Here is a 26,347-nt window from a genome sequence, read left to right on the forward strand (position 1 = left end):
CGCTAAACGATGCAGAAAAACTAGTTCATGCTTTTATCACCTCTAGGTTGGACTATTGTAATGCCTTACTGTCTGGTTGTTCAACTAGGTGCATAAACAAGCTTTAGCTAGTCCAGAATGCAGCAGCGAGAGTCCTCACTAGAACCAGAAGATATGAGCACATTACCCCTATCTTATCTTCACTGCATTGGCTCCCTGTGAAATTTCGCATTGATTTTAAAATACTACTCTTGACATATAAAGCATTAAATGGTCTCGCGCCGCAGTACCTGAGCGAACTGCTAGTGTCTTACGATGCGGCACGCCTACTTCGATCAAAGGATGCAGGCTGCTTGTCAGTACCGCGTATTATGAACAATACAGCTGGGGCAGAGCTTTTTCTTACAAAGCCCCAAAATTATGGAATAGTTTTCCAAATAGTGTTCGGGACTCAGACACAGTCTCAGTGTTTAAGTCCAGGCTAAAAACCTACTTATTCAGCCAAGCATTTTTATAAATAGATTTGCCATAGGTAAAGGAGCAGATCTGGGGGACTCATGGACGTAGAGTATTATGGTGAACTGGTATGTTTGGATGCTGTCTTCCTCGCTCTCATTGATCACTCAGGTTTGCTGACAGTGAGGTGATTGTTTGCTTTACATCTCAGGAAGCCCTCATGTTTGTGTTTCCTTCTGAAAGGAAACATCAATTAACATCAGCTATTATAGCTGAACTGCCTGCCACCTAACACACTGTATAAATGCAGATAATTTACTGCTTTCTGTTTCACCCAAATGAGGATGGGTTCCCTGTTGAGTCTGGTTCCTCTCAAGGTTTCTTTCTATTACCATCTTAGGGAGTTTTTCCTTTCCACTGTCGCCCTCGGCTTGCTCACTAGGGACAAACTGACTATTTTGATTAAATTTTGATGAACTGGTGCCAGAGGAACAATCTCCTCCTGAACGTCAGAAAGACAAAGGAGCTGATAGTGGACTTTAGTACAAAAAGGCCTGACAGCGTCTCTACCACCTCAGGCGCTTGAGAGACTTCAGACTGGAATTTCTACTCCTGTACCATAGAGAGCATCCTGACGGAAAACATCACAACCTGGTTTGGAAACAGCACCATGCAGGACAGACGAGCTCTACAGAGGGTGGTGCAATCAGCTGAGCGCACCATCCGCGCCGAGCACCCTGACCTGCACTCGATATAGAGCAAGCAGTGGTGGACCAAAGCCAGGAAGATCGTGAAGGACCTCAGCCATCCCAACAATGGACTGTTTTCTCTGTTGCGGTCTGGGAAGCGATTCCGCTCCCTGAAGGCCAACACAGAGAGACTGAGAAGGAGCTTCTTCCCGCAGGCGATAAGGTCTCTCAATCACATCACCATACAGGACTAATAACATCTTTTAAACTCCCAACATTGACTGGACAATCATGGACAATCATGATCACATTCATACACACTTGCACTACATATTTATACATCTGGACCATTGCACAAGTCACTTTAATAAGTCACTTTTCATGCATATTTGCACAACCACTGTTTCTTTTAATTTTTATATATCTACTTTTTTTCTATATTTCTATATTTTGATATTTTTATTATGCCCCTATTTGGACAGTTTATTTTACTAGTTAAATTTATTTTTCTTAAGTATTTCTTTTTATTCATATCTATTATAAGTTTTTATTTTTTTTAAGGTCACTGACGGTCGTTTAAGCATTTCACTGCATATCGTACTGTGTATGACTGTGTATGTGACAAATAAAAATTTGAATTTGAACAGTAGGGGGCTGAGCACACATCTCTGAGAGACACCGGTGCTAAGTGTTCATTAGGATGAGGTGATATTGCCTATCCGAACCACCTAAGGTCTGTCTGTAAGGAAGTCTAGGTTCCAGCTGCACAGGGAGGAACTGATGCTCAGGTCGCGGAGTTTCATGACCTGTCTGGGTATGATGGTATGATGGTGTTGAAAGCGGAGCTATAATCAATGAACAGCATCCGCACATGTGTGTTCCTCTGGTCCTGGTGAAAGAGGGCAGTGTGCAATAGATAATGCTATTGCATCATCAGTAGATCTATTAGACCTGTAGGCAAACTAAAGGGGATCGAGTAAAGCAGGGAGTAAGGATGTGATGTGAGCTTTGACTATGCGCTCAAAGCACTTCATGGCAATGAAAGTAAGTGCTACTGGGCAATAGTCATTTAGGAAGCTCACATTCATTTTCTTAGGGACAGGGATGATGGTGGTCCTCTTAAAACATGTTGGGACAGCAGACTGGTGCAGGGAAAGGTTAAAAATGTCTGTGAAGACATCCGCTAGCTCGCGGGCGCATGCTTTGAAGACATGACCTGGGATATTGTCTGGTCCAGGAGCTTTCCATGTGGTTACTTTCCTGAAGTATTTACACACGTCTGCCTGAGATATCTGAAGAGGGCAGCTGTCCTCTTCCAGTGAAAGCTCCTGAGATAGGTGGTTATCAAAGCATGCATAGAAGGTGTTCAGCTTATCAGGTAGAGAAGCAGTTACCTCCCCCACTCTGCAGCTCCTCCACTTGTAGTCTGTGATGGTCCTCAGTCCACTCCACATGTTCCTGGTGTTATAGTTGCTATAGCAGGATTCCACCTTTTCTCTGTACTGTCCCTTGGCAGTTTTTATTGCTTTTCTGAGTGCATACCGGGATGATTTGTACTCACTTGGGTCTCCAGATCTAAAGGCTGCAGTCCGCTTTCTGAGCGCTGCGCGGACCTCTCCGTTAACCCATGGCTACCCCTGCTGAAAACTCCCTGGGCAGATAAAAAGGTCTGCATCTGATCATGAGATGTTCAAGATCAGGAGAGCACACCGATGAAACCTCCTGTACATCAGTACACCACCATTTGTTGGTCATTACACACACGCCACCTCCCCTGCATTTACCCGAGTCTATTGTTCTATCCCGGTGGTGAATGGAGAGTTCCTCAGGGACAATGGCCGAGTCGGGGACGGAAGGGTCCAGCCATGTCTCTGTAAAAACAAAGACTTTACAGTTCTTAATGTCCCTATGAAAGGTTATCCTGGCTCTTAGTTCATCCAGCTTGTTTTCCAAAGACTGGACGTTCGCTAGAAGATTGCTGGAAAGCGGGGCATGGTGTTGTCTGTTCCTCAGCCTGACCAGGATCCCGGCTCTTTTACCCCTTTTCCGGCGCTTCTTCTGCCCAGGTAGCCAAGGTAAGTCACCTCCATTCACAAAAAAGTCGGTCTGTAAAGGTCCAGATTACATCTGGCTCGTAAACATGTACGTTTGCAGCGGTGGACAAAATGTTACGCCCAGGGGACCTCTACCTCCTCCTCTTGAGTAGGGAACAGTGGTAGTTGGTAGCCCAGACAGCACTGGAACGGAGAGAGCCCTGTGGAAGCAGATAGTAGGGAGTTGTGAGCATACTTGACTCACGGGAGAAACTTACTCCAGGTGGTAGCGTCACAAGTGGTCATACACCGGAGGATGACTTCCATTGCTTGTTTTTTTTCATTCTGTTTGGCAATTGGATTGGGGGTGGAAGCCTGAAGACAGGCTAGGAGAGGCTCCGATGAGTTTACAAAAGGCCCTCCAGAAGCGTGAGGTGATCCTGTGGGGGGGAGAACTGACGTGAAAAGGGCATCAGCTTAGTGTTCTTAAGACCTGGGCAGTAGGACAGGGTGAAATTAAACCTACAGAAGAACAACGACTATCGAGCTTGACTGGCATTGAGTCTTTTGGCAGTGCGCAGGCACTCTATGTTCCCATGATCGGTCCACACTATAAAGGGGAGCTCAGTCCTCTCCAGCCAATGTCTCCACTCCTCCAGCGCTTATTTCATGGCTAGGAGCTCTCGGTCGCCTAAATCATAATTTTTCTTAGCCGGAGATAGACGGCGCGAATATAAAGAGCATGGGTGCAGCTTGTTGTCTCATGAGTATCTTTGGGAGAGGATTTCCCCATTGCCAGTGTTAAAGGCGTCCACTTCTACCATAAACTGGCGAGATGGGTCGGGTATGGTGAGTATGGGGGCTGAGGTGAACTGCCTTTTGAGGTCCACGAAAGCCTTGTCTGCCTCCTCATTCCAGTAGAACGCGCCTTGGCGGAAGTCAGGGAGGTGAGGGGGCGGCGACGGAACTGTAACTCCGAATGAAGCGGCGATAGAAGTTTGCGAACTCCAGAAACCATTGAAGGTTTCTTGACAAAGAAAAACCCCGCCCCAGCGGGAGAGGCGGATGGACAGATGATTCTGGCAGAGAGGAAGTCCGTGATGTATTTATTCATGGCCTCTCTTTCTTGGCGTGCCAGAAAGTAAAGTCTGCCTTTTGGGGAAGAGGTGCCTGGGAGAAGATCAATAGGACTGTCATATGGTCGATGCGGTGGGAGCGACATGGCTCGGGTCTTGTCAAAGACCTGCCTGAGATCATGGTATTCGGTGGGGACGTTGGAGATGTTCAGGGTTTTATCGGGCGTGACTGGGATAGAAGCCAGAGAAAGTGCTTAGTGCAGGCATGTCGTGGAGCATAAGAGACTCCGACCCGTGGTGATGTGCTTGGTCCAGTCGATCTGGGGACCATGGAGGGCTAGCCAGGGGAGTCCGAGGACCAAAGCGGCGTGTGATTTGTCAATGACGAAGAGGCAGATCTTCCCAGAGTGGTTCCCTGACGTCCTTAAAGTTAACGGGGGGGAAGCAAGCTGGCTTCCATCCAAGGCCTAAATGGGGAGCAGAGGGTCCAGCGGTACACAAGAGACCTTTAATGCCTTTACAGTAGTGGCGCTGATCAAGTTCCGGTCAGAGCTGGAAGTCGCTAAGTGCCTAAATCGAGTGAGCCTGACCGCCAATGATTAGGTTTACAGGAAGTAGGGAACGTGATTGTGGGAGTCTTTTGGGAACAAAAGACTGGACAGTCTTTAAGCCTGTGTCCTGAAGCTCCACAGTAAAAACAAGCCCCTTGTAGACGGCATCAACGTCTCTCCTCGTCAGAGATGCGGGTCCTTGTCTAGCTGCATGGGCTCCTCTCGATTTGTCTGCTTCAGAGTAGGGGACGTGTTCCCTATTCTGGGTTGGGGTGATTTCCTGGCAGAGGGCACACTTCTGGATGGTTGTCTTAAATAGAGACGTGAGTCGATCCGCCCGTCGAGATCCATGAGCTCGTGGAGGTCCGTGGGAAGTTCATGAGAGATGAGCTCGTCCTTCTGATAACTTCTCCAGGAAAACATCCGCTAGGGCTTTGCCGTTCCACCCACTAGAGGCGGCTAGTGTGCGAAACTCAATGGCATAGTCGTAAGCAGAGCGGGATCCCTGACAAAGTCTTAATAACCTAGTTCCAGCCTCCCTGCCGACAAATGAGCGATCAAAAACCCTCTTCATCTTCTTGGAGAAGTTGTCGAAATTCTCACAGGATGAGTTGCAAGCCTTCCAGAGGGCTGTGCTACCCTTTCTGGCTCTACCGTTTAGTAGCGTGATGACGTAGGCCACCCAAGAACGTTCTGATGAGAAGGAGGAAGCTTGTAGCTTAAAAATCAGTGAGCATTGTGAGAGAAATGACCTACAAGTTCCTGGTTCTCCCCCATAAGTGGGAGGGGCTGGTAGGCTTGTCTTTTCGTGGGGTTCCAGAGTGCCAAAACGTGAAGCTAAGCCATAGTCAAGAAAGTGAGAGCGAGAGTTCAAAGCCGCGTGAACGGCGGAGTGGTACGAGGGGAGCGATGACAGCGTGGGAAAACATGACCGCGTGATAAAAGCCTGACAGCGTGGGAAAGGAAATGTTAATGACTGACGCGGTCTTTGATCAGCGCGAAGCACTGAAAGCGTGACAATTTTATAAAAAAGTAACTGAAGCTAAGTAAAAAAAATTTTAAAAGTAATTTTCTCTCATAATTATAACTGGGATAAAGTAACATATAATAAATATAGTGAAGTGAAATACAGAGTAAGACAAAGTTTAGGAAAAGAAAAATAGTATGATGTATGTTATTAATATAATATTAATACATTTAAATCATTAAAAATATTATCATTCATATCAACATATACCAATAAATCTAGTACCAAAATATTTATACACATTTTCTTTTATGATATTATTGTTAATAATAAGAAGTTGAATGGAGATAAAATCGGAGATGTAAATGGTAACCAGGGGTGGACTGGCCATCGGGAGCACCGGGACATTTCCCGGTGGCCTGACGGTCGTTCTGGCTTGCCGGCTGCCGCTGTGCAGACAATCAGCCTGACATGTGATAGGCTGGTGTGCAACTACGAATTAATTGACTGATCTCTCAATCTACGAATCAGGCAATGGAAAGGGAAGGAAAGATTAAAAGATCAGGAGGGAAAATTACACTCCCACATGAGCCAACGTCACGGCGCACTGCCTGATATCTGGCTATATCCAGAGACAGGGTATATCTGACTAAATCATTTAAAAAACACTTTAAAACGAACACTTTTATCTAAATTACTTAGATAATTACAATAGATAAAATTAAACCAACAAACGAGCAACAATATGTAAGTGCTGCTGTGCTGTGTCAAGTCTCGTTTCGTCTACATGTAGCATATTTTTTACATAGTAAATAAAAATTTATAAAAAGTGGACAGAATAGTGTTAGTGGGTCAAATTGTTTTAAATCATAAATAAATCAAGTAGATGGCATGGAAAAGAATACAGTATTAGTTGTTTTGATTTTTCATTTCTAGTCTACAATATGTAGCATACAATGTTTGTTTGTTTATTAAGGAAGGAAGCAGCAGTAGCACTAGTGCTACAAATGCTCCTGCTGTTGAGCTAGAGGTGGTGGACAGTTCAGCGTTTGAGTCAGAGCAGAAACCTTCAGGTAAAGTTTAAGATAAGCAAAACTAAACATGCAGGCAGCATGATCAGTAGTAGGACTGTGATTTTGAGGTCACACAACTGATGGCTGCACAATTATAAATAAATATTATTAAACACGCTTATTTTATATTGCAGAGCAACTAGATGTGCAGAGAGAGAGAGAAGGATTCAGGGAAAGATGAAGGAGACAGTGAAAGCCTTGATATCTCTTTTGATTATTTTGCCCATCCACAGTCTAATAAGATTTTTTTTTTTTAAGTGACACCCAGTTCAAACATCTGAAAGAGCCATTTCGTTTGCTGACGACACTGTTGTGGTGGGCCTGATCACCAACAATGATGAGTCAGCCTACAATGAAGAGTAGATTGTAAATCTGGAGAACTGGTGCCAGAGGAACAATCTCCTCCTGAACGTCAGCAAGACAAAGGAGTTGATAGTGGACTTTAGTACAAAGCAGGAGAGGAACTACCAGACCCCCATCACAGGAGCCCAGTGGAGAGAGTGGACAGCTTTCGATACCTCGGTGTTCACATCACGCAGGACCTGTCATAGTCCTGTCACATTAACACCGTGGTGAAAAAGGCCCGGCAGCGTCTCTACCACCTTAGACGCTTAAGAGACTTTAGACTTTCTACTCCTGTACCATAGAGAGCATCCTGACGGGAAACATCACGACCTGGTTTGGAAACAGTCTCAACAGTCTTAGAAACTTTGCACTCAATCTACAGCAGGCGGTGCTGGACCAAGGCCAGGAAGATCGTGGTGACCTTAGCCATCCCAACAATGAACTGTTTTCTCTGTTGCGGTCTGGGAAGCGATTACCCTCCCTGAAGGCCAACACAGAGAGACTGAGGAGGAGCTTCTTCCCGCAGGCGATAAGGTCTCTTAATCACACTACACAGGAGTAATATCTTTTGAACATTGACATTGACTGGACAATCATGGACACATTCATGCAATACATATTTACCTCGGAACCTCGGATTACGAGTAACGCAGTTTACGAGTGTTCCGGAAGACGAGCAAAGATTTTTAATAAATTTTGACTTAAAAAACGAGCGTTGTCGTGGTTAACGAGCTCCGAGTATCATGTATAACGCATGCACTTCTTGTTTTGAAACCAGGCGTCGCGTCATCACAACTAAGCCAAAGTTTTTCTCTCGCGCGTGCTGCGGGAATTCATCTCCCCTGCTGGGACTTGGTGCTCATCTCTTACTGGTATAATCAACATCTGTGCACGCGTGTACTGTTTACTATAACACTGTGACTACGTGTCTGTGAAACATTTTATTATGTGTTTGGAAGCGCGTGTGTACAGCACGTGTACTGTTTCTTATAACACACGTGTGTGCGTGCGAGTAAGGCAAAAGAAATTCTCAATACAGAGGTTAAAAATCTATTTTCTTCCTCATCGCGGTGTGTGTGTGTGTGTGTGCGCGCGAGCGAGCGTAATTAGACACTGTGCCGGCTGTGTGTGTGTGAAACCCTCATTCACAAACACACACGCGCGCACAGAAATGAAGGCAAAAGACACACTCTGCTCCCCGAAGAAACTCTGTCGCAAATCTTTTCAGAGGAAAGCTGCTGGGTCATTTGTTTGTTTGTTTTACTTTACAGCAGTGATTCTGTTAGTTTTGCGCTCACACAAGTGTCATTAGCGATGTTTATAGCTTTTTTTTTAGATAAAACAGTGTAGCGGGAGAGAGACATTGATTTATGACCCCTGTTTACGGAAGTGTAGTCCAGTGCGGGAGATGCATTGTGGGTAATGCAGTCCGGTGTGTGTGAACGCGAATGTGAGATTTAAGTTAGGATATTGAGCCTGAGTTTTGTTCTTCAGTAGTTTTTTTTGTTGGATTTAAGTGCAGGATCCACCCGAAAGTTTGTAATATAACCTGACAATGCAGAAAATAAAAGAACAGGCATCGACTGTTACGCTGTCGTGAGCAACATTAAAATTAAGTGGAGAAGCTTTAATAATTTAAATGAGAACAATAGTCTTTCCTTTAATGTGTGTGTGAGTGTGTTTAAACGAGAGAGGAAAGTTTTAATGTGTAAGATGAGGAAAGAGAGGCAAGAGGGGCTGAAAGCAAGAGTCTCCACTTACTCTAGCCTCACACACACACACACGTGCACACACAAACAGCGCCTGCATGCACAAAGGGAAACGCTTATCTGCCAGGATTTATTTTTAACTTTTTTGAAAGGTAACGTGCAGGTTAATTTGTTTTATTTTTACTTAATATTTTTTATTAATTATTTTTATGTATTAATTTTTTTGGGCTGTAAAACGAATAATTTAAGTTTTCATTATTTCTTATGGGAAAATTAAATTTGGTTTACGAGCATTTTGGAATACGAGCCCACTTCAGGAACGAATTATGCTCATAATCCGAGGTTTCACTGTATCTGAAACCATTGCACATGTCACTTTCATAAGTCACTTTATACATGTTTATATATATCTGCCATTTTGCACGTCACTTTGCCACTTTAAAACATTTTAATGCCACTTTAAAACATTTTTAAAAATGTATATATATATATATATATATATATATATATATATATATATATATATATATATATTCCCCCCTATATTTCTATATTCTGTAATATTTTTATTATGCCCTTATTTGTACAGTTTGTTTATTTTACTAGTTACATTTTTTTTTGTATTTCATTTCTTTTTATTAATATTCATTCCTTATATATAGTTTTTATTTTCTTTTTAAGGTCACCGGCGGTCGTACAAGCATTTCATTGCATATCGTACTGTGTATGACTGTGTATGTGACAAATGAATTTTTTATTTGAATTTGAATGTCCCTATTCTGCTCAGTATGTCTTGCATTTGCAAAACCTTTAGGCATTTGTCAAAGAAGTTATGCAGGCCTGGGAACATGCCCATGAGAGAGTACAGGAACATGAGAGAAGCAGTATCCATAAAGAAAGTGCTGAAGCCTTTTTTCTTAGAGTCAACAAAGCAAATATCCATACCCTTCTGACTGATAAGCAAATGACCGTCCATCGAGACCAGGTTAGAAAGAGAAGGCAGGTCTTGGAACGTGTGATTGATGTAGTGAAAGTTTTTGGTAAATGTGGGCCAAGCTACAGAGGGCACAGTCATGAAGCTACAAATTACCTAGAAAACACGGCTATCAATCATGGTAACTTTCTTGAGCTCATACTTTTGCTGAGCAAGTCTGCCTACAGGAACATGTTAGTAATTGTATTGAGAAGAAAAAGAAGCAGGTGAGAACTAAAGGAAAAGGGGCCATGGTAACTTTGATGTCCAAAACAACAGTAAATAAAGTAGTTGAATTAATAAGAAATATGATTCAACAGACAATTGCTGTTTAGGTGAGAAAGGCAGGGATGTTCTCAATACAAATTGACACAACACAGGATTTAACATCAGTTTAAGACCAGTGTGCAGTAGTTCTGCGATATGTTACTGATGTTGTCCACAAGAAACTCATTGCAGTCATTGACTGTGAGTCATCAACTAGACAGTATATTGTGGAGCTTGTGAAACAGACCCTAGAGAAAATGGACATAGACATCAAAAAGTGCATTGGTAATGCAACAGACGAAGCTGCAAACATGCAGGGACAATACAAAGGTTTCTCTGCATTGCTCACAGGAGCATCACCTAACCAAGTACACATATGGTGTTACTCACATGTCCTCAACCTTGTTCTAGCTGACACTAAAGGGGTTGTTGTGGCAAGTGAGTCCCTTTTTTCACTACTAAATGACATTGCAGTGTTAATTTGTGATTCCTACAAGCGCATGAAGCTATGGGAGGAAAACAGTGAGGACAAGAGACACAGACGGCTTGGTGTAATTGGTGATACGCGCTGGTGGGCCAAAGATGAGGCCTTGAGGAAAGTATTTGGAAGGTTTGCAAAGCCTGACACAGATCACTTTACACAGATCTGGTCACCACTATGGAAAAAATTGAAAAGGATGTGACCATGAAACCTGTCATCCGAAACTAGGCCCAAGGGTACTAGGCTGCTCTCCTAAAGTATGAAACCATACTGACAGCTGAGATTTTTCTCAGGACTTTTGAGCAGACAACCCCTCTCTCTAAATATTTACAAACAAGTGGCATGAATATTGCTTTAGCACAGCACCTGGTGACAGGAACAGAGGAGAGCTTGAGAAAGTGTGCCGGGGACTTTCAGGGTGTAATGAGGGCCGCAGATGACTTTGTTGAATGGGCCAATGGCATTCTGGAGAAGCTTGAGGACAGTGAGGCTGAAGTTCAGACTTCTCTCCCAAAGAAGACAATTAGAAAACACAAGAGGCAACTAGGTGAGCTGGCACAAGATGAGCCTATTGCTAATGCAGACACTGACTACAAAATCAACATCCACAATGTGATCTTGGAAAGTGTTATTGAAAGCTTTCATAGCCGTTATGCAGAAAATGCAGTGCTGTGTTCAGATGTCTCCTACATGGATCCTAGGAACTTCCCTGAAATCAGAGAAAAAGGCCTTTCAGGGACATGCATGAAGAAGCTCAGCAAATGCCTACTGCAATTTGATGAACCAGCCAGTGTGTCGGGTAGTGAAGAAATAAAGTCTCTGACCAGGCGTTCAAAGCACTTCATCACTACTGAGGTGAAGGCTATCGGACAATAATCGTTGAGAGAAGCAGATGAGGTTTCCGCGGAACAGGGACAATGATGGACTCTTTAAAGCATGTGGGGATCACCAACTGAGATAAAGAGAGATTGAATATCTCTGTGAACACAGGTGCTAGCTGGTCTGCGCAGGCTCTGAGAATACGACCTGAGATGCCGTCTGGTCCTGCTGCTTTCCTGGTGTTTACTCTCCTGAAGGCTCTCCTCACGTCATGCTCGGAGATGATAAACGTGTTTCCGGTGCTGGCAGTGCCTTCCTGTCTGCAGCCATTAGTGCGGACGTTATATGACAGCCTTATACGATTCCATCCACCCACGGCTTTTGGTTGGGAAACGTTCTAATAGTCTTTTTCTCCACGTTATCATCCGCTAGTTTCACACACTGACATCATCATTGGAGCTGTTTCTAAACATGTCCCAGTCTGCGTCATCAAGTGCGTCCTATAACGCGGCCACCAATTGGTCCGTCCAGCGCATGACCTCCCTCTGAACTGGAACTTCCTGTATTAGTTTTCTTTGTATTTTGGCATGAGAAAGAGGGCGGCATGGTCAGATTTACCAAACGGATGGCAAGATTTTGCCTTGTAGCCATCCTTGACCGTAGTATAGCAGTGGTCCAGTGACCTTTTGCCCCCGGTGGGGCAGGTGATATGCTGATAAAGGTTCGGCGCTGTGCGTTTGAGTACTATTAAAGTCCTGTGTCTGTTGTTGTGTGAGTGCCTCATGCAGCTCGCATAAGGCAGTGTCCGTGTCTGCTTGAGGTGGAATATAAACGGCGCTGATTATGACGACACATGATGGACAGTAGTTACAGGTTTGGTGTGCAGAAGCGTGTAAGAGTAACATAGCTCGCGCTGTTGCACCAGCTGCTGTTCATCATTAAACACACGCCGCCTCCCCTTAACTTCCCCGAGTCCTGTGTCCTGTCTATGCGGTGAACCAAAAAGAATTCGGCCGGCTGGATGGCGTGTTCCGGCACCACTGGGTTCAGCCATGGACCTCGGTGAAGCAGAGAAGGTTGCAGTCCCGAATGTCTCTCTGGAACTTTATCCTGGCACTGAGGTCATCGAGTTTGTTCTCTAGTGACTGGATGTTGGCGAGCATGATGCTAGGCAGAGGTATGTGGTGTGCACGAGCTCTCAGCCTGTTCCTGACGCCCGCTCGTTTCCCTCGGGGCCGCTGCTTCGCGTCGCGTCCATTGTTGTCCCTCAGGATTTCATTCGGCCAGCTCGGATCCGGAGTTAACACTAGAAGCGCCGCGCCAGTGTTACCTACTAAAAACGCGGTTCAGCGGTCATTTGACCGCCTATTGTTTTGAATGGGAAGCTGCTGCTGACACACAATGATCGCTAGATGGCGCTTTCACCCAAAGCAAATATTTTAGCTCCAAGATCAACTTGCACTTGGACAATGCGCCATTCATTCCCGCGTTGATAATAAGCGGCATTTTTTTTTTTCATATTCAACTGAGAAAACCTACTACAGAGTCTCTAAGGGGACAAAGGAAGAGGGAAAAAAACAAGTCATGTTTGGAATTATAACCCAAAGTTTTAGACTTTTTTCTGCCGTTTTTTCTCCTCCTTGGTCCATCTAGGGGCTTCGTACTATAACAAAAAGGAAAGCTAGCAACACTGAACGAAACGAGGCATAATCGTGGTGTTTGCTTCGGTTATGACATAGCATAGTTTATTATCTGCTGTGGTAGATCTGATTTATTCAAATTCAATAATGAGGCTTTATATCCTCAGGAGGGGTCATTACATATGTAATATGTAAAACAATATTGTTTTGGAGATAATTTCACTGAAGCTTCTAACAGAACGAACAAACGAATTAATTTTCTCAAAACCTTATAAAATTAAGTAAAGCGAAATTCCGTAAATGTCCTTATAAAATATCGCTGATTATCAACGCCAGAACGAAATATATATGCTTCCGTAAAATATCGACAATTCGCCATTCGTTCTGGCGTTGATAATCAGCGATATTTTATATACATTATATATATTATATATATATAAACTGCATATATGGAATGAAACCTGAGATAATTACATATACGCACTGAATGACGCATAAATAGTATGGGCGATTCCTTGCGCCATCTGCTGAGAGAAATGAGAATCGCAGGTTGGAAAAGACAGGAAACGTCATGCCGCCGCGCAGCTGTCAGCGATTTCACGTAAATAAGAGCAAAATAGCTAAATACTGGCTTTTACTGGTGCGATTTTAAAAATTTAAGCATACAGGGTGATTAAGCTCACAGAACTAGGAAAAGTCATGACAGGAGGGTCCTGGAAATTGATCGAGTGTGAAGTATTTTTTTTTTTTTACCCCCTTGCGGTCAAATGACCGCTGCTCGGCGCTTCTAGTGTTAAAAACGTTGAATTGTGAGTTCATTGTATACCAATAGAAACAAGAGTGTCTTTATCATACCTAATGTACTCAATGGTGGTGATTTTGCCGATTTAAAGTTACTGGAAATTACCTTAAAATACAAAAATAATGAAAAGTAGGTCGGAGCAGTCGTGACGTCTTGTCAGCTATTTAATGTTTGTGGCAGATGTATTGTTTGTCTGTTTAATATTTCAGCTCACTGTTCTTATGATCTTGTTTCATTTCACTTGCTAAGTAAACCAGATTAAGTTTAGATTTAATTTCTTGTCCAATTTGGCAAATAAATGTATAATTAAAAATGGTAATGTATGTATTGTTTCTTTGTTTATAATTTGGTGTCATTTGATATATTGACCTAAATTAAAACACTTCTTTAGTAAATAGTAAATATAGTTAAAAAAAAAAAATTCGGTAACACTTGAAAAAAAATTCGGTAACACATGAATTATTTGCAGTATAAATTAAATTAATTTAAAATATTTAGTAAATTTAGCATGTGTTAGCTTATTAGTAGCTTATTGTAAAGGACAATAGATTATTACCTACACATAACTACTCATAACGCTTTTACTAAACATTTAGCGCATAACAATGTGTCTTCACCTCGGACTGCTGCAATATGTTGAGTGATGCGTATAGCCACGCCCACCTTAAAGGAAAAAGAACTATATTCCATTTTACTCTTGACAATAGCCCATATATGTTTTATGGGATTTATATCAGACAAGCTGTCTTGCAAATTAAACACAGTAATAACATGCACAGTTTTGGCACTGTGAGCAGGTGATACATTCTGCTGGAAAAGGAAATCGGCATCTCCATAAAGCTTGTCAGCAGAGAGAATCATGAAGTGCTCTCAAATCTTTTGCTAGATTACAGTGGACCAGCACCAGCCGATGACATGGCATCCCAAATCATTACCACCTGTGGAAACTTTATTTTTACTTTATATTTTGTATTCATTATTTTTATATGAATATTTTTGGGTTGTGGAAGTTTAAATTTTTTTGTATGGGGGAAATTCGCTTTGATATACCATTGTTTTGCAACACAAGCACGCTTCCGAAACGAATTATGCTCACAATCCAAGGTTCCACTGTACTTTTTTCTCCTTTTTTCTCCTCATGTTATCTCTAGTTCAAGGGTGGCTTAATACTTGGAATGCTACAATTGCAGCCCATTTCCTCAAGACATTTGTGCATAGTAGTTGTTGATGTACTTTACCCTCACTTCAGTCCTTGTAAAGCTCTCTCAAAGTCCTGAATCAGCTTGACAATCTTCTTAACACTGCAGTCATCCAAGTTGCGTACACAACTTTTCCTACCAAAGTTTTTAATTCAGGTTAACTTATCATGAATATGCTTCAATATAGCACCTTCTGTGGCTTACCCTATTTGTGAAGGGTATCGATCATCCTCTGGACAACATTCTCTGAACTAAACAGAGAGATAGACTATATTTTATGTATAAATAGCAATTTACCGAGACTAGAGATAGAATATTATAACTAATATTTTGAGACACTGGATTTTAAGCCGTAATCATTTACGTGCAATTAATCTACAATATGGAGTACCAGTCAAGTTTAAACGCACTATTCAATAGTTTGGGCACAAGTTTAGATTTATTTTCTACATTCCAAAACAATATTGGATTTTTTCATTAGATAATTAAGTAACAACAGCTACAGTCAGCTGTTATTTTAAAACATGAAAGTCAGATTCTTGCACGAATAGTACTGTCAATTGCATTTTCAAAACCCATCAAGTACCAGGATGAAAGTGGCAGGATGAATGTTTATTTAGAGTTACCAGGCTTAAAAATCACCAGTAAACAGGACATCAGATTAGAGCCGTTATAAAGCATAAGCCAAAACTCAGCACACACTATATCCAGATGCACTGTAGTCATGGATACAGTTTTGGGGAAGTCATATTCTTTATTCTTTCTAAGAATGAGCTGTAGCTATGCACCTTTTAGCTGCTTGTGACATCACTTTTTGGGCAAATCATAACCTGAGCTTTCAAATTAGGGTCCATTAAGGCCCAATATACTTTTTAGACTATATTCAAACTCCCACTTCCCACACTACTGCTTGGTCCAGGACCGCTGGTGATGGATCCATCACTAAATTTAAAATAAACACACAGCTAGGATATTTAAAGTTCACGTTATCTTATTTAACATTACTCTTACTAGCAGGGTATTATTCTTGGTAAGTTAGCTTACCAAGTGAGAGAAGTCCATAGGCCAATGCTATTGGTAGTTAGCTGGATAAACATTTAACAGTTAGGCCTATATAAGCATAACTAACATGTTAGGAAAAAATAATTAAGTTGTTGTAATAATAATAATAATAATAATAATAATAATAATAATAACATCATTATACAGATATATAAGAAGAATGAGGAAAATTACTTGGTGGCGGAAAAAGCTACAGCAGGATATGTTAACTTGTGTGACTGTTCAACCCAAGCACAAGACAGCTTAAACTACGGTGAAAGATTTAGGGCAGAGAAAATGCGAAACTTTATTAAAAGAAAAATACTTTGTTAGTTTTGGAGACCTCTAAAACCTACTCATGGATTTCACACATATGTCCAGATCTTTCAGCAGACCATTGACGTCCCTGGTCATTCTAGTTTGTTATACCGATAACGTCTAATTTCTTTGCTAAGAGTAACATTACTGATGCAGCTCTGACTATAAAAGAGAACTATGGTTCATTAACATCCTGTTGTAAAAATCCCTGTTGTGAAAATTCTCAGTTACTCCTGAGAATGACAAAGTAATCCTTTTTAAATATGAAACAGTACATAGATTTAACACATTATTAGATTTCCAGAAAGACTCTTTGGTGATATATAGCCTTATTAATATATTTTATTTTTTATCATAACTAGATATTCTGTAAAAAAAAATCACAAGACTTTTACAAGACTTGTTCTGGTTCTCTTTAACCAGAGCTCTGCTGTGGAGTATTGGGTCAAATTAAGGACGGTTGGCATTTTGGATCTACTAGAGCATGACCAAGGTGTAGGAGGGGGCTGTACTCCTTGAGGGCTGGGGTGACTATACAGCAGCTTTAGGAGTGATGCTTGATTAGGTCTGTGCTTTAAACATTAAATTACAAAAGGACTGGACAGACACCTACAGAGCAATTTAAACAATTTATATTGGAAATGCTCCCCTTTGATGTTGAGAAACTCTTGTTGACATAGACTTATTTTTGTGTCTGACAAAACAAAAACCTTTTATCTTTGCCAGTTTTTAAAAATGGTTTTGATATTGTAATATAAAAGTAAAACAATCAGTAAGATACTGATAAGCATTTGGTGTTATCCAGTTTATGGACCTTTAAACAAAATAGAATGTGTATTCTGCTGTTTTATGGTTTTGGCAGTTTTTTTGGAGTATTGTTAGGCCAATTTGTTTTTATAGAAAAATAATCACTTGAACCAACTACATCCGTCAGCTACAATGGAAGACAAGTTATCTTTTTGAGAAAATGAAAAGTTAGGCTAAGCCAACCCTAGACAAATAAAACGAATTGAGCCCACAAACAATACTACTTAAGATTACTTAAATATTTAAAATACAATTTGAATCAACTTAAGATTAATTTAAGATGTAGTGTCAACTAAACAGCAATGTGAAATATTTAATTTGGCCAGCAATTTAAAAAAAAAAAAGTTGAGTACACTTAAAAAAGCTGTGCAACTTACGAATCTTTTTTTAAACGTTGAGGCGGCTTTTTAAGTTTGGATGCAGATTGAAAACTTTAAAAAGCTTTGCCTCGCTAAAATAATTGAATTTTTTTAAACTGATGTAAAAGTCTTTGCATTTTTATCTTGTGCACTATAAATGGATATTCTTATGGTTCTCTGGAATAATTGACAACAGTGTATGTGAATATCATATTGAATGAGTGGTACATATGCTTTGTACCTGGAAAGCTCCTCAAGCTTGGACTTGGCATATTCCAAACTATTCCTTTCCACATGTTCATGAGGTGTGTGGGCCAACAGCTCATGGAGAGTCAAAATGTAGCGTGGAATCTGTGTAGAGGAAAAAAAAAAAACACATATTGGAAAAAAGCAACTAAAAAAGAAACTGTAACTAACAATGAAGACAGTTAGGTCAGGACCGCAAAGATCACACTTTATATGTGTTAACTTTGTTTAGATGCTGTCTTCCCCACTCTCATTAATCACTTAGGTTTGTTGACGGTGAGGAAATTGGTTGCTTTACATCTCTGGAAGCCCTCATGTCTGTGTTTCCCTCTGGCTCTCCCTTTTTAGTTATGCTGTCATAGTTAGTCTCGCCGGAGTCCCTACTTGCACTCTGCACTAAATATACATTCACCTTATACATTGTTCGACTGTGACCATACCTAACTGTTATTTCTCCATCTCTTTTGCTCTCTCCTTTTTTGCTCTCTCCTCTCTCTCTCTCCATTTCTCCTTTTTCCTCTACCTATCTCTCTTTTCGAGCTATACATGTCGCTTCTGAGCTGCCAGTGATCCAGATCTCCTCTGCCCTCTGGACCTGTCTAACTCATCCTGGAGTCCTGCTTCTAGTTAGAGATCTCATCACATAGATGCCCCGTGTGGTCTGCCTGAAATGCGTGTAGTGACTGGGGGTGGTTCCACTTTCCTGTCCTCGACTGATGCAGACAGTTGTTCTCTGGGGACCTGTGACTTCAGTCGCTCAATAGTCCAGGACTGGAATTTCTTACAGGCTACCTGAGCCTCCAGGAACAAACTGGACTTTAATCTCAGGGAGATTAGAGTCAGGGAGTTTTCCCTTGCCTGTCGGCGCCGTCCTCGGCTTGCTCATCAGGGACAATCATATCATTTTGATTCATACACATTCACATTTTATACGAACTTAATTCTTTTGATTGTGTAAAGCTGCTTTGTGATGATAAAAATCGTTAAAAGCGCTATACAAATAAAATTGAATATGTGCAAAGGTATTGAAATTAATTAATTGAGTAATTAATTGATTAACTTAGTAATTGACATTAATTATTTCTTCCCTTGTTGCTAAATGTAATATGAAAACAGCAAGAATGGCACAATGTATGCAATTAAAAAAGAACAATTAGTATTTAAGGACTACCCATTTAGATGACTAGCTCTCATCTCAACACAGCAGCTCAGAAGGATAATTTACATTTGTTATGTAATTTATATTTAATCATCCATTTTATTTAGTGCTCAAGAAATACCTTATCAGACCACACCATAGTATATAGTAACTAATAATACCTGACATAATTATGATTTAAATGTTTGGATTTAAGCAATGAGGTGGCAGTTTGTAAAATGGCATCTGCTTTCTATGCAAATCAGCTATCACAGTAATGCTGGAAATCACAATAATCTTAATAATATACTTAATTTTTATGTAGCTTTTTTTAGTAATCAGCAAAGAAACACAAGGGAGGAAAAAAAATACAATTAAAGCTTGGATTGCGAGCATAATTTGTTCCAGAAGCGTGCTTGTATATCAAAATACTCCTATATCAAAGTGAATTTCCCCCATAAGAAATAATTGAAACTTAAATGACTCATTCCACAGCCCATAAATATTCATATAAAAATAATTAATACAAAATATAAAGTAAAAAAAAAACAAAAAGAAAAAAACTGTCGGGTATTATAATTTACTATATTCTATAGTGTGGTCTGATGGGGAATTTTTTGAGCACTAAATAAAATGGATGACACACTACCGAAATCATTAGGGGCCATTGTTGCAGTACAGTTAATAAAGGACAGTCACTACACTTGTAGATAACATAAAAATAATGCTTCATGTGCATGCACACACACCCACACAAACACTTACACTCGGACATTATCACTTCTTTAAACAGATTTTAAAGGATCTCACACACTGCTACTGCATTTTGAACTTTATGCTTCACGCATGTGCACACACACATGCTTACAACGTTATAGTAAACAGTACATGTGCGCACAGATGTTGACTGTATAAGTGACGCACGCGCACTGAGACAAGGGAGCATGGGAGACAATTACCCACAATCCCACAGCACAAGAGAAAGAAGAACTATTGGCTCAGCTGTAATCACGCAACACTCGGCAGACAAAGCAATGCGTACTACAGTACTTGTATATCCAGACCTCGCTCGTTTAACAAGTTAATATTTATTTTAAAACTTTGCTCGTCTTGCAAAATACTCGCAGACCAAGTTACTCATAATCTAAGGTTCCATTGTACTGAAGACATACACTGCTGCGTAAAGGCTTAAAATCAGTTGCAAATTCATTTGTTTTTGCTTAGTGACTTTAAAATAATGAAATAACACATATAGACTTAAGTAATTATGTAACCACAGCAGTTGGTTGTTATTATAAAACACTAAAATCAGCCTTTCTGAAAAAGCTCTTGGAAAAACAGAATTGTAAAGTGCATTTGCAAAACTCATCAAGCACCATGATAAAACTGGCTTTCATGAAGACGTTCCCAGGAAGGCAAGACCAAACGTTACCTATGAGTTAGAGTTACCAGCCTCAACAGTCACCAGTTAATAGCATAAAGGCTATTAATATAAAGGCTTTACAGATCATGAGTAGCAGATATATCCCAAAATTAACTGTTTAAAGGAGATTATTGCATACTTTGGATGCCTTCAGCATTGCTTTACGACCAGAAGTGATCCCAAACTTTTGAGCATTAGTGTATATAAACCCTATTTAAGAAAATGACAACTATAAATAACCACATTTATCAGCACAAATGTACACTCACCACCCACTTAAATTAGAACCCTGCTTATTTATACAGTTAACCAATCAATCAACCATATAGCTGTAGGGACTGATAGTCCACCTCAAAGGGAGCCGTGAATCTGTCACCATTCACCATAACGGGGCACATGCTATCTCTCTCGGTGGTGTGAAGCAGCTGGAAATGTGACCTGGTCAAAAGAGGAAACCCAGATGGCGTTCACCAACTCCAACCTCAAATGGTGCAAATTTAGCAAGCCGTTGAACAAGGAAAAGACAGTTTCACGACATCAGCAAACAAGGAAAGAAATGGTTTCACGTCTCCAATTCGGGTATAAATCTGGAAAGCAACTTCCTTGCACAACAGAGAAGCGTATTAAATCCCCACTCAAAATGTGTAAATCAGCAAGAAACTCCGTTGAATAGGGAAGAAGACTGTTTTACAAGCCCTGGCAGTTGCTTCATAAACTTAGGGAGTGTAATCAACCTGTATAACCCTTGCTATAGATAAAGGTACAGATGTCGCCATTAAAAACACACGTTTCAGAAAAGGGATCCAGCTGTGAAAATGCCCTTTATTCCCTGTAGGGGGTAGTCGTGTTTCAGTCGCGCTTATTGTGGCGGGGGACTTTAATAGTGCCAACCTCAAAGCGCCGACCTTTTATCAGCACATCACCAGCCCCACAAGGGGCAAAAGGACACTGGACCACTGCTACAGTACAGTCAAGGACGGCTACAAGGCACAATCTCGTCCACCGTTTGGGAAATCCCGCCATGTTCCTTATGCTGCCATCTTCCTCATGCCAAAATACAAACAAAGACTAAAACACGAAGTTCCGGTTCAGAGGGAGGTCGCGCGCTGAATGAACCAATCAGTGGCCGCGTTACAGGACGCACTCGATGACGCAGACTGGGACATGTTCCATAACAGTTCAGATGAGGACGTCAGCGTGTTTACAGAAGCCGTCGTGGGATTCATCGGGAAACTAGTGGATGATGGTGGGAAGAAAAAGACTATTAGAACGTTTCCCAACCAGAAGCCGTGAATGGATAAAACCATCTGCGACGCTCTGAGATCTCGCACCACTGCTTACAACACAGGACTTGTGTCGGGGGACATGGAACCATACAAGGCTGCTTCATATAACGTCCGGAAGTCGGTGAAAGAGGCGAAGCAGCGCTACGGGAGGAAACTAGAGTCACAACTCCAACAGAGTGACTCTAGCCCTTGTATTGTGTTAGAAAGCTGCTTACACCTGTGGTGTTAGCGGGTCCATTTGGACCCATGATTTAAAAATGCTTGAAAATGCTTAAAATCACCACTTTTCATCAAAGTTGTTTTTTAGCTAATTGCTGGCTAAGTATGTATTCATATAAATGGAACTAGTGTGTGAATAGATTTTTTAGTCGGCTCCACAGACACAGTATTTTAAAATATACATTTTTGATTGCAAAAACTGTTTAAATTCACTAAATATATTTATTTTTCTTATAGAATGAGTAATAATAAACTTTAAATGTGTTATAAACTAATATTAGAGTACACCTACCAATTTTTTTTTATTTATTTAAAATTATTAACAAATAGTGACATCTTTGGTGTTTCGGGTCAAAACGGACCCGCATAGATAAATGGTAGGATGAAGACAACAAGTCAAAAAAAAATTCCATAAAACCAACTTTTATTTAAACATACTAAATAACCAAACAATTTAACCATAAAATGAACAATGATAAACAACACCGTGTGTGTGGTTGTGTGCGCGCTCATGCACTTGCATTGACCATAAACTGAACATTGAAAATAATATGGTGTTAGCGCAGGTATGTTGTTCTGAATTAACCATAATCTAAACAATGAAAACAAACCATAATTTGAACTGTGTGTGTGTGTGTGTGTCACAATATTTGATGGTTACCGTGTGCTCCTTGCAAATGATTTTCTTGCATGTGTGGCAAGTGGTGTTGGATTTCCTGTCCTTGTTGGCGGGACAGGACTGGCACCTCTTTCTCTTCCTCCTGGAATCTCCTCCCTGGTTCTTATCAGAGGATGATGGTGTGGGTGTTGGCTGAAGCTCTCTCACCAAACGAACAGACGCTTCGGTTCGGGGCAGCTGCTCTCGTCTTTCAATGAAGAGAGACACCAGAAACTTGCCCAACTCCTCCAGAAAAAGCCTCCTCTTGATGGTTTTTTCCCCATTCCATCCTGGATCTATTTCAGTCTACACCACAAATGTGTTGTATGCAGACACATCCAGTACTGTATGTTGTAAAACACAACCATTGGCCACCTTTTTGTCCCCCGCTTGCATGTATACGTGCCTGTGACCTTGTCCAGGTTGTCTACGCCGCCTTTGTTCTTATTGTAGTTCAGAATTATGTCTGTCTTCTTGTCCTCCCTACTGCTCACACCAGCATCCCTGTGGAGAGTGCACATCACTAGTACATTTTAGTTTTTTTTTGGGACAGTAGGAGACAATTGTGGTCCTTTCTGTGAATGCGAACTTTGATGAGAGAGGAGCCCTGTCTTTTGTTCCTTAAAGAGCTAGGGGAAGCTCAGGTTTGTTCTTCCTGACTGTTCCCACAATCGTCAGCTTCCTCTTTAGAAGTTTTTGCGCGAGGTCATAGGAAGTGAAATAATTATCACAGGTTATGTTGTGCCCCCAAAGACCCTTGGTCATGTCCAGGACGACCCGCTTGCCTTGGTTCTTCTCTGGCACTCCGCTGGCAGGTTTTCCGGTATATATTTGCATATTCCATGCATAGGCAATTTTTGCATCACATGCTGCCCAGATTTTGATACCATATTTTCCAGGCTTGTTTGGCATGTACTGCCTGAAGGGACAGCGGCCTCTGAAAGAGACTAGCCGTTTATCCACTGTCACCTCTGGCCCAGGATTGTACACGAAGAGTAAATTTTCCAACCATTTGTCCCAAACCTCCCTGATAGGAGAAAGCTTGTCATTCTCAAGACGAGCAACTCTTGTCTCCCTGTTGTCAAAACGTAGCACTCTTGATAATGCATGAAAGGACTGAAGCGACATTGTGGCACGAAAAATAGGGCGTCCTGACTCACTATGCCATAAGCTGGCCGTAGCTTCATTACAGGATCTGTATACCCCCGAAGCAACAGTCCCATGTAGGCATCGAGCTGTGTTTTGTCCATCTCTGTCCAGGTATCACCAAACACTCTTCTTCCTTCCATGTTGGTCATCTCAAGTAGGATATTCTGAATAGGTCATGGAAAGAACAGTTCAAATGCTGACTTGATGTCTTGGGCGTGTGACACCGCGTATCTAGTAGGCCCTGGGGTCAATCTGAGGATGTTCTCTGTCGGTGCCCTGGATTGGGTTTGAAGAGGGCTTGATAACCATGGAATGTCACATTTTCTTGACTTGAAAACCTCTTTTTGATCATCTGTGACATCTGGGTCCTCCTCATCGGATGTTTGGTCTTGTTCAGGGTCATACTGAAAGTCATCCTCATCCTCAGACGCATCCCCCTCAGCTTCACTTTGCCCTCTATCCTCAGAAACACCATCATTACCAAAGATATGATCCAGTGCCGCATGAACAGTATACCTTTTGCTCATGTTGACTGATGCTCCTACAGAATTCAACTGATAGTATCCCACCCAAACCCTCTTTATATGTGCCAATGTTTATAAACAATGTATCAATATGCTGCAAGAAAGTTTGAGGTGCACGTGGGGGGTGGGGGGTGTGCACCTGTATGCATGTGTTTCTGTGGGTCTCTGTCTGTGCCTTTGCATGTGAAAGAGGCCATACAGTGGTTAATCAATCGTAATGTAGGTCCTACCGTCGCCCTGCTCGGCGGTACCGTTTGGCTTTGTGCGTTTGCTGGCTTTTACCGTTGAGTGGCGCTATATAACTACAGGCTGACGCCTCATGCCTTAGTTCATTCTCTGCTGGATTAATGAGACACAGAGTTTTAGAACAGCACGTAGTAGCGGATAAAATCAAGTAAAACATTGTAGTTAAACAAATTTATAATCACAGAACTAAAATGACGATACAAATGTAGAATTTAAATTAAATTAAATCTTATTAAAATCAAATTTAAACAAAATAAATGTTAACACAGTGAGCCTTTAAATTTTATCACGTGTAATTAGAAAAGACGCGTGTAGGGTTTTGTGTCGTCTTATATCTTGTGTTCTTTAAATTTATAGTAGATTTATTAACTAAAATAAATGACCATAAAAATTATAACATTGTCGTTCTACTGCGTCAGCTGATGTTGGTCGTTCAGCCCCGCTTGTGTTTGTGCGTTATTATAAGAATGAAATGCAGTAGACTGGTATGATCTGTAACGGATTCGACCCATGTTGCACGGGCGGCACCATAAAGCACGGACATGAGGCGAGGTCTTACGGGAAAGGGGTAATTTATTTAGGTAAAATGGGGAAGGAAAGTGTTGAAGGAGGGAGAAAGGAAAGAAAGGGATAAAGATTGTGCATGTGCAGTTCCGGGGGCTGTGCCACACTGGCATGCGGGCACACAGCTGACGATAAGTGTTGGTGCGAGTGGCAGAACTGAGCACGCGGAGGCAGCGCTCCTGCACGCTCCCTCGTGACAGCGCTTCTCCCGCTGTCGATGGCCGGCGCGAGTTCTCGCTGACGCAAAAACCTAACCACACTTTTCCTCTTCGGCAGCGGGGCTGCGAGGGCGGGCACGGTGCGGGAGTGTAGATGCCGCGGGAGCTCGCGCAGCTCTTTCTCGCGCTGTCCTCAGCGCAGAGATCAAAGGGCGGAATTCTAGTGCCCTTGTTTAAAGTCCCTCGGGCGCGTCACATCTCCCCACTGACATGCTTCTTTTATATTCTCCATTACATCACGTACTTCCCAGACCTCAGACAAACCTCCGCGCCTTGCTTTTATAATGCGGAGCAAGCCCGAGATCATATTAACGTTAATTATCGCCAGCCGGCACAAATAGGCGGCTCCCGTCCCTTTGCCGCCTATTCAGGGAGCCTACGGAGTGAGGGAGTAGTTATAGTAGATTTGGGCGTACACCCATCACACGCGCACGCCGTGGCAGATCATCATAATTGTCCTAAACTTGTATTTCATAAGGTTTTCCGAGCGGTGGTACAGCGCAACGGGGGTCATTATTTACTATTAAACATTAAACGAATTTACAAAACTTAATGCGTGCGATTAAGCGCTGATTCTACGCAGGAAAGTAAAGAAGAGGATCCTGATGCTCAACATTCCGGAGACCAAACCCCATTTAAATTAAATTAACAAATATTGCATGTAAATAACAATAGCTCACGTTTAAAAAAGCATTTTTATTTAGATTATAAAAAAATAATCCTGCATCTGTTTTAGGTGTTCCAGCTGCCACTGTTCTAAAATTCAAATTAAATTAAATCTTATTAGGATCAAGCCTTTAGATTTTATCACTTGTAATTAGAAAAAAAAGCGTGTATGGATTTGTGTCATCTTATTTTTTTGTGTTCTTTAAATTTATAGTAGATTTATTAACTGAAACAAATGACCATAAAATTAAAACAGTGTCTGGACGTTCTACTGCGTCAGCAGATGTCGGTCTTTCAGCCCCGCTTGTGTTTTTGCGTTATTATAAGAATGAAATGCAGTAGACTGTTATGATTTGTAACGGGTTCGACCCATGTTACTCAAACAACTCAGTTCAGGTGTAAGTAAATGGATAGAAAGTAATTGTC

General features: G+C 41.5%; 1 protein-coding gene across 4 annotated transcripts in view; it reads right to left on the reverse strand.

Annotated features, from left to right (window-relative positions):
• The window catches only part of rasgrf1 (Ras protein specific guanine nucleotide releasing factor 1), a 560,812-nt gene that overhangs the window by 375,312 nt on the left and 159,153 nt on the right, over positions 1–26,347 (reverse strand). For all 4 annotated transcript variants that reach the window (XM_053500654.1, XM_053500653.1, XM_053500656.1 and 1 more), the window contains exon 8: positions 17,826–17,935. In XM_053500654.1, coding sequence (XP_053356629.1) covers positions 17,826–17,935 — 110 coding nt within the window. The remainder of the gene's footprint in view (positions 1–17,825; positions 17,936–26,347) is intronic.

This window comes from Clarias gariepinus, chromosome 7, assembly GCF_024256425.1.
Source record: "Clarias gariepinus isolate MV-2021 ecotype Netherlands chromosome 7, CGAR_prim_01v2, whole genome shotgun sequence".
Taxonomy (NCBI): domain Eukaryota; kingdom Metazoa; phylum Chordata; class Actinopteri; order Siluriformes; family Clariidae; genus Clarias; species Clarias gariepinus.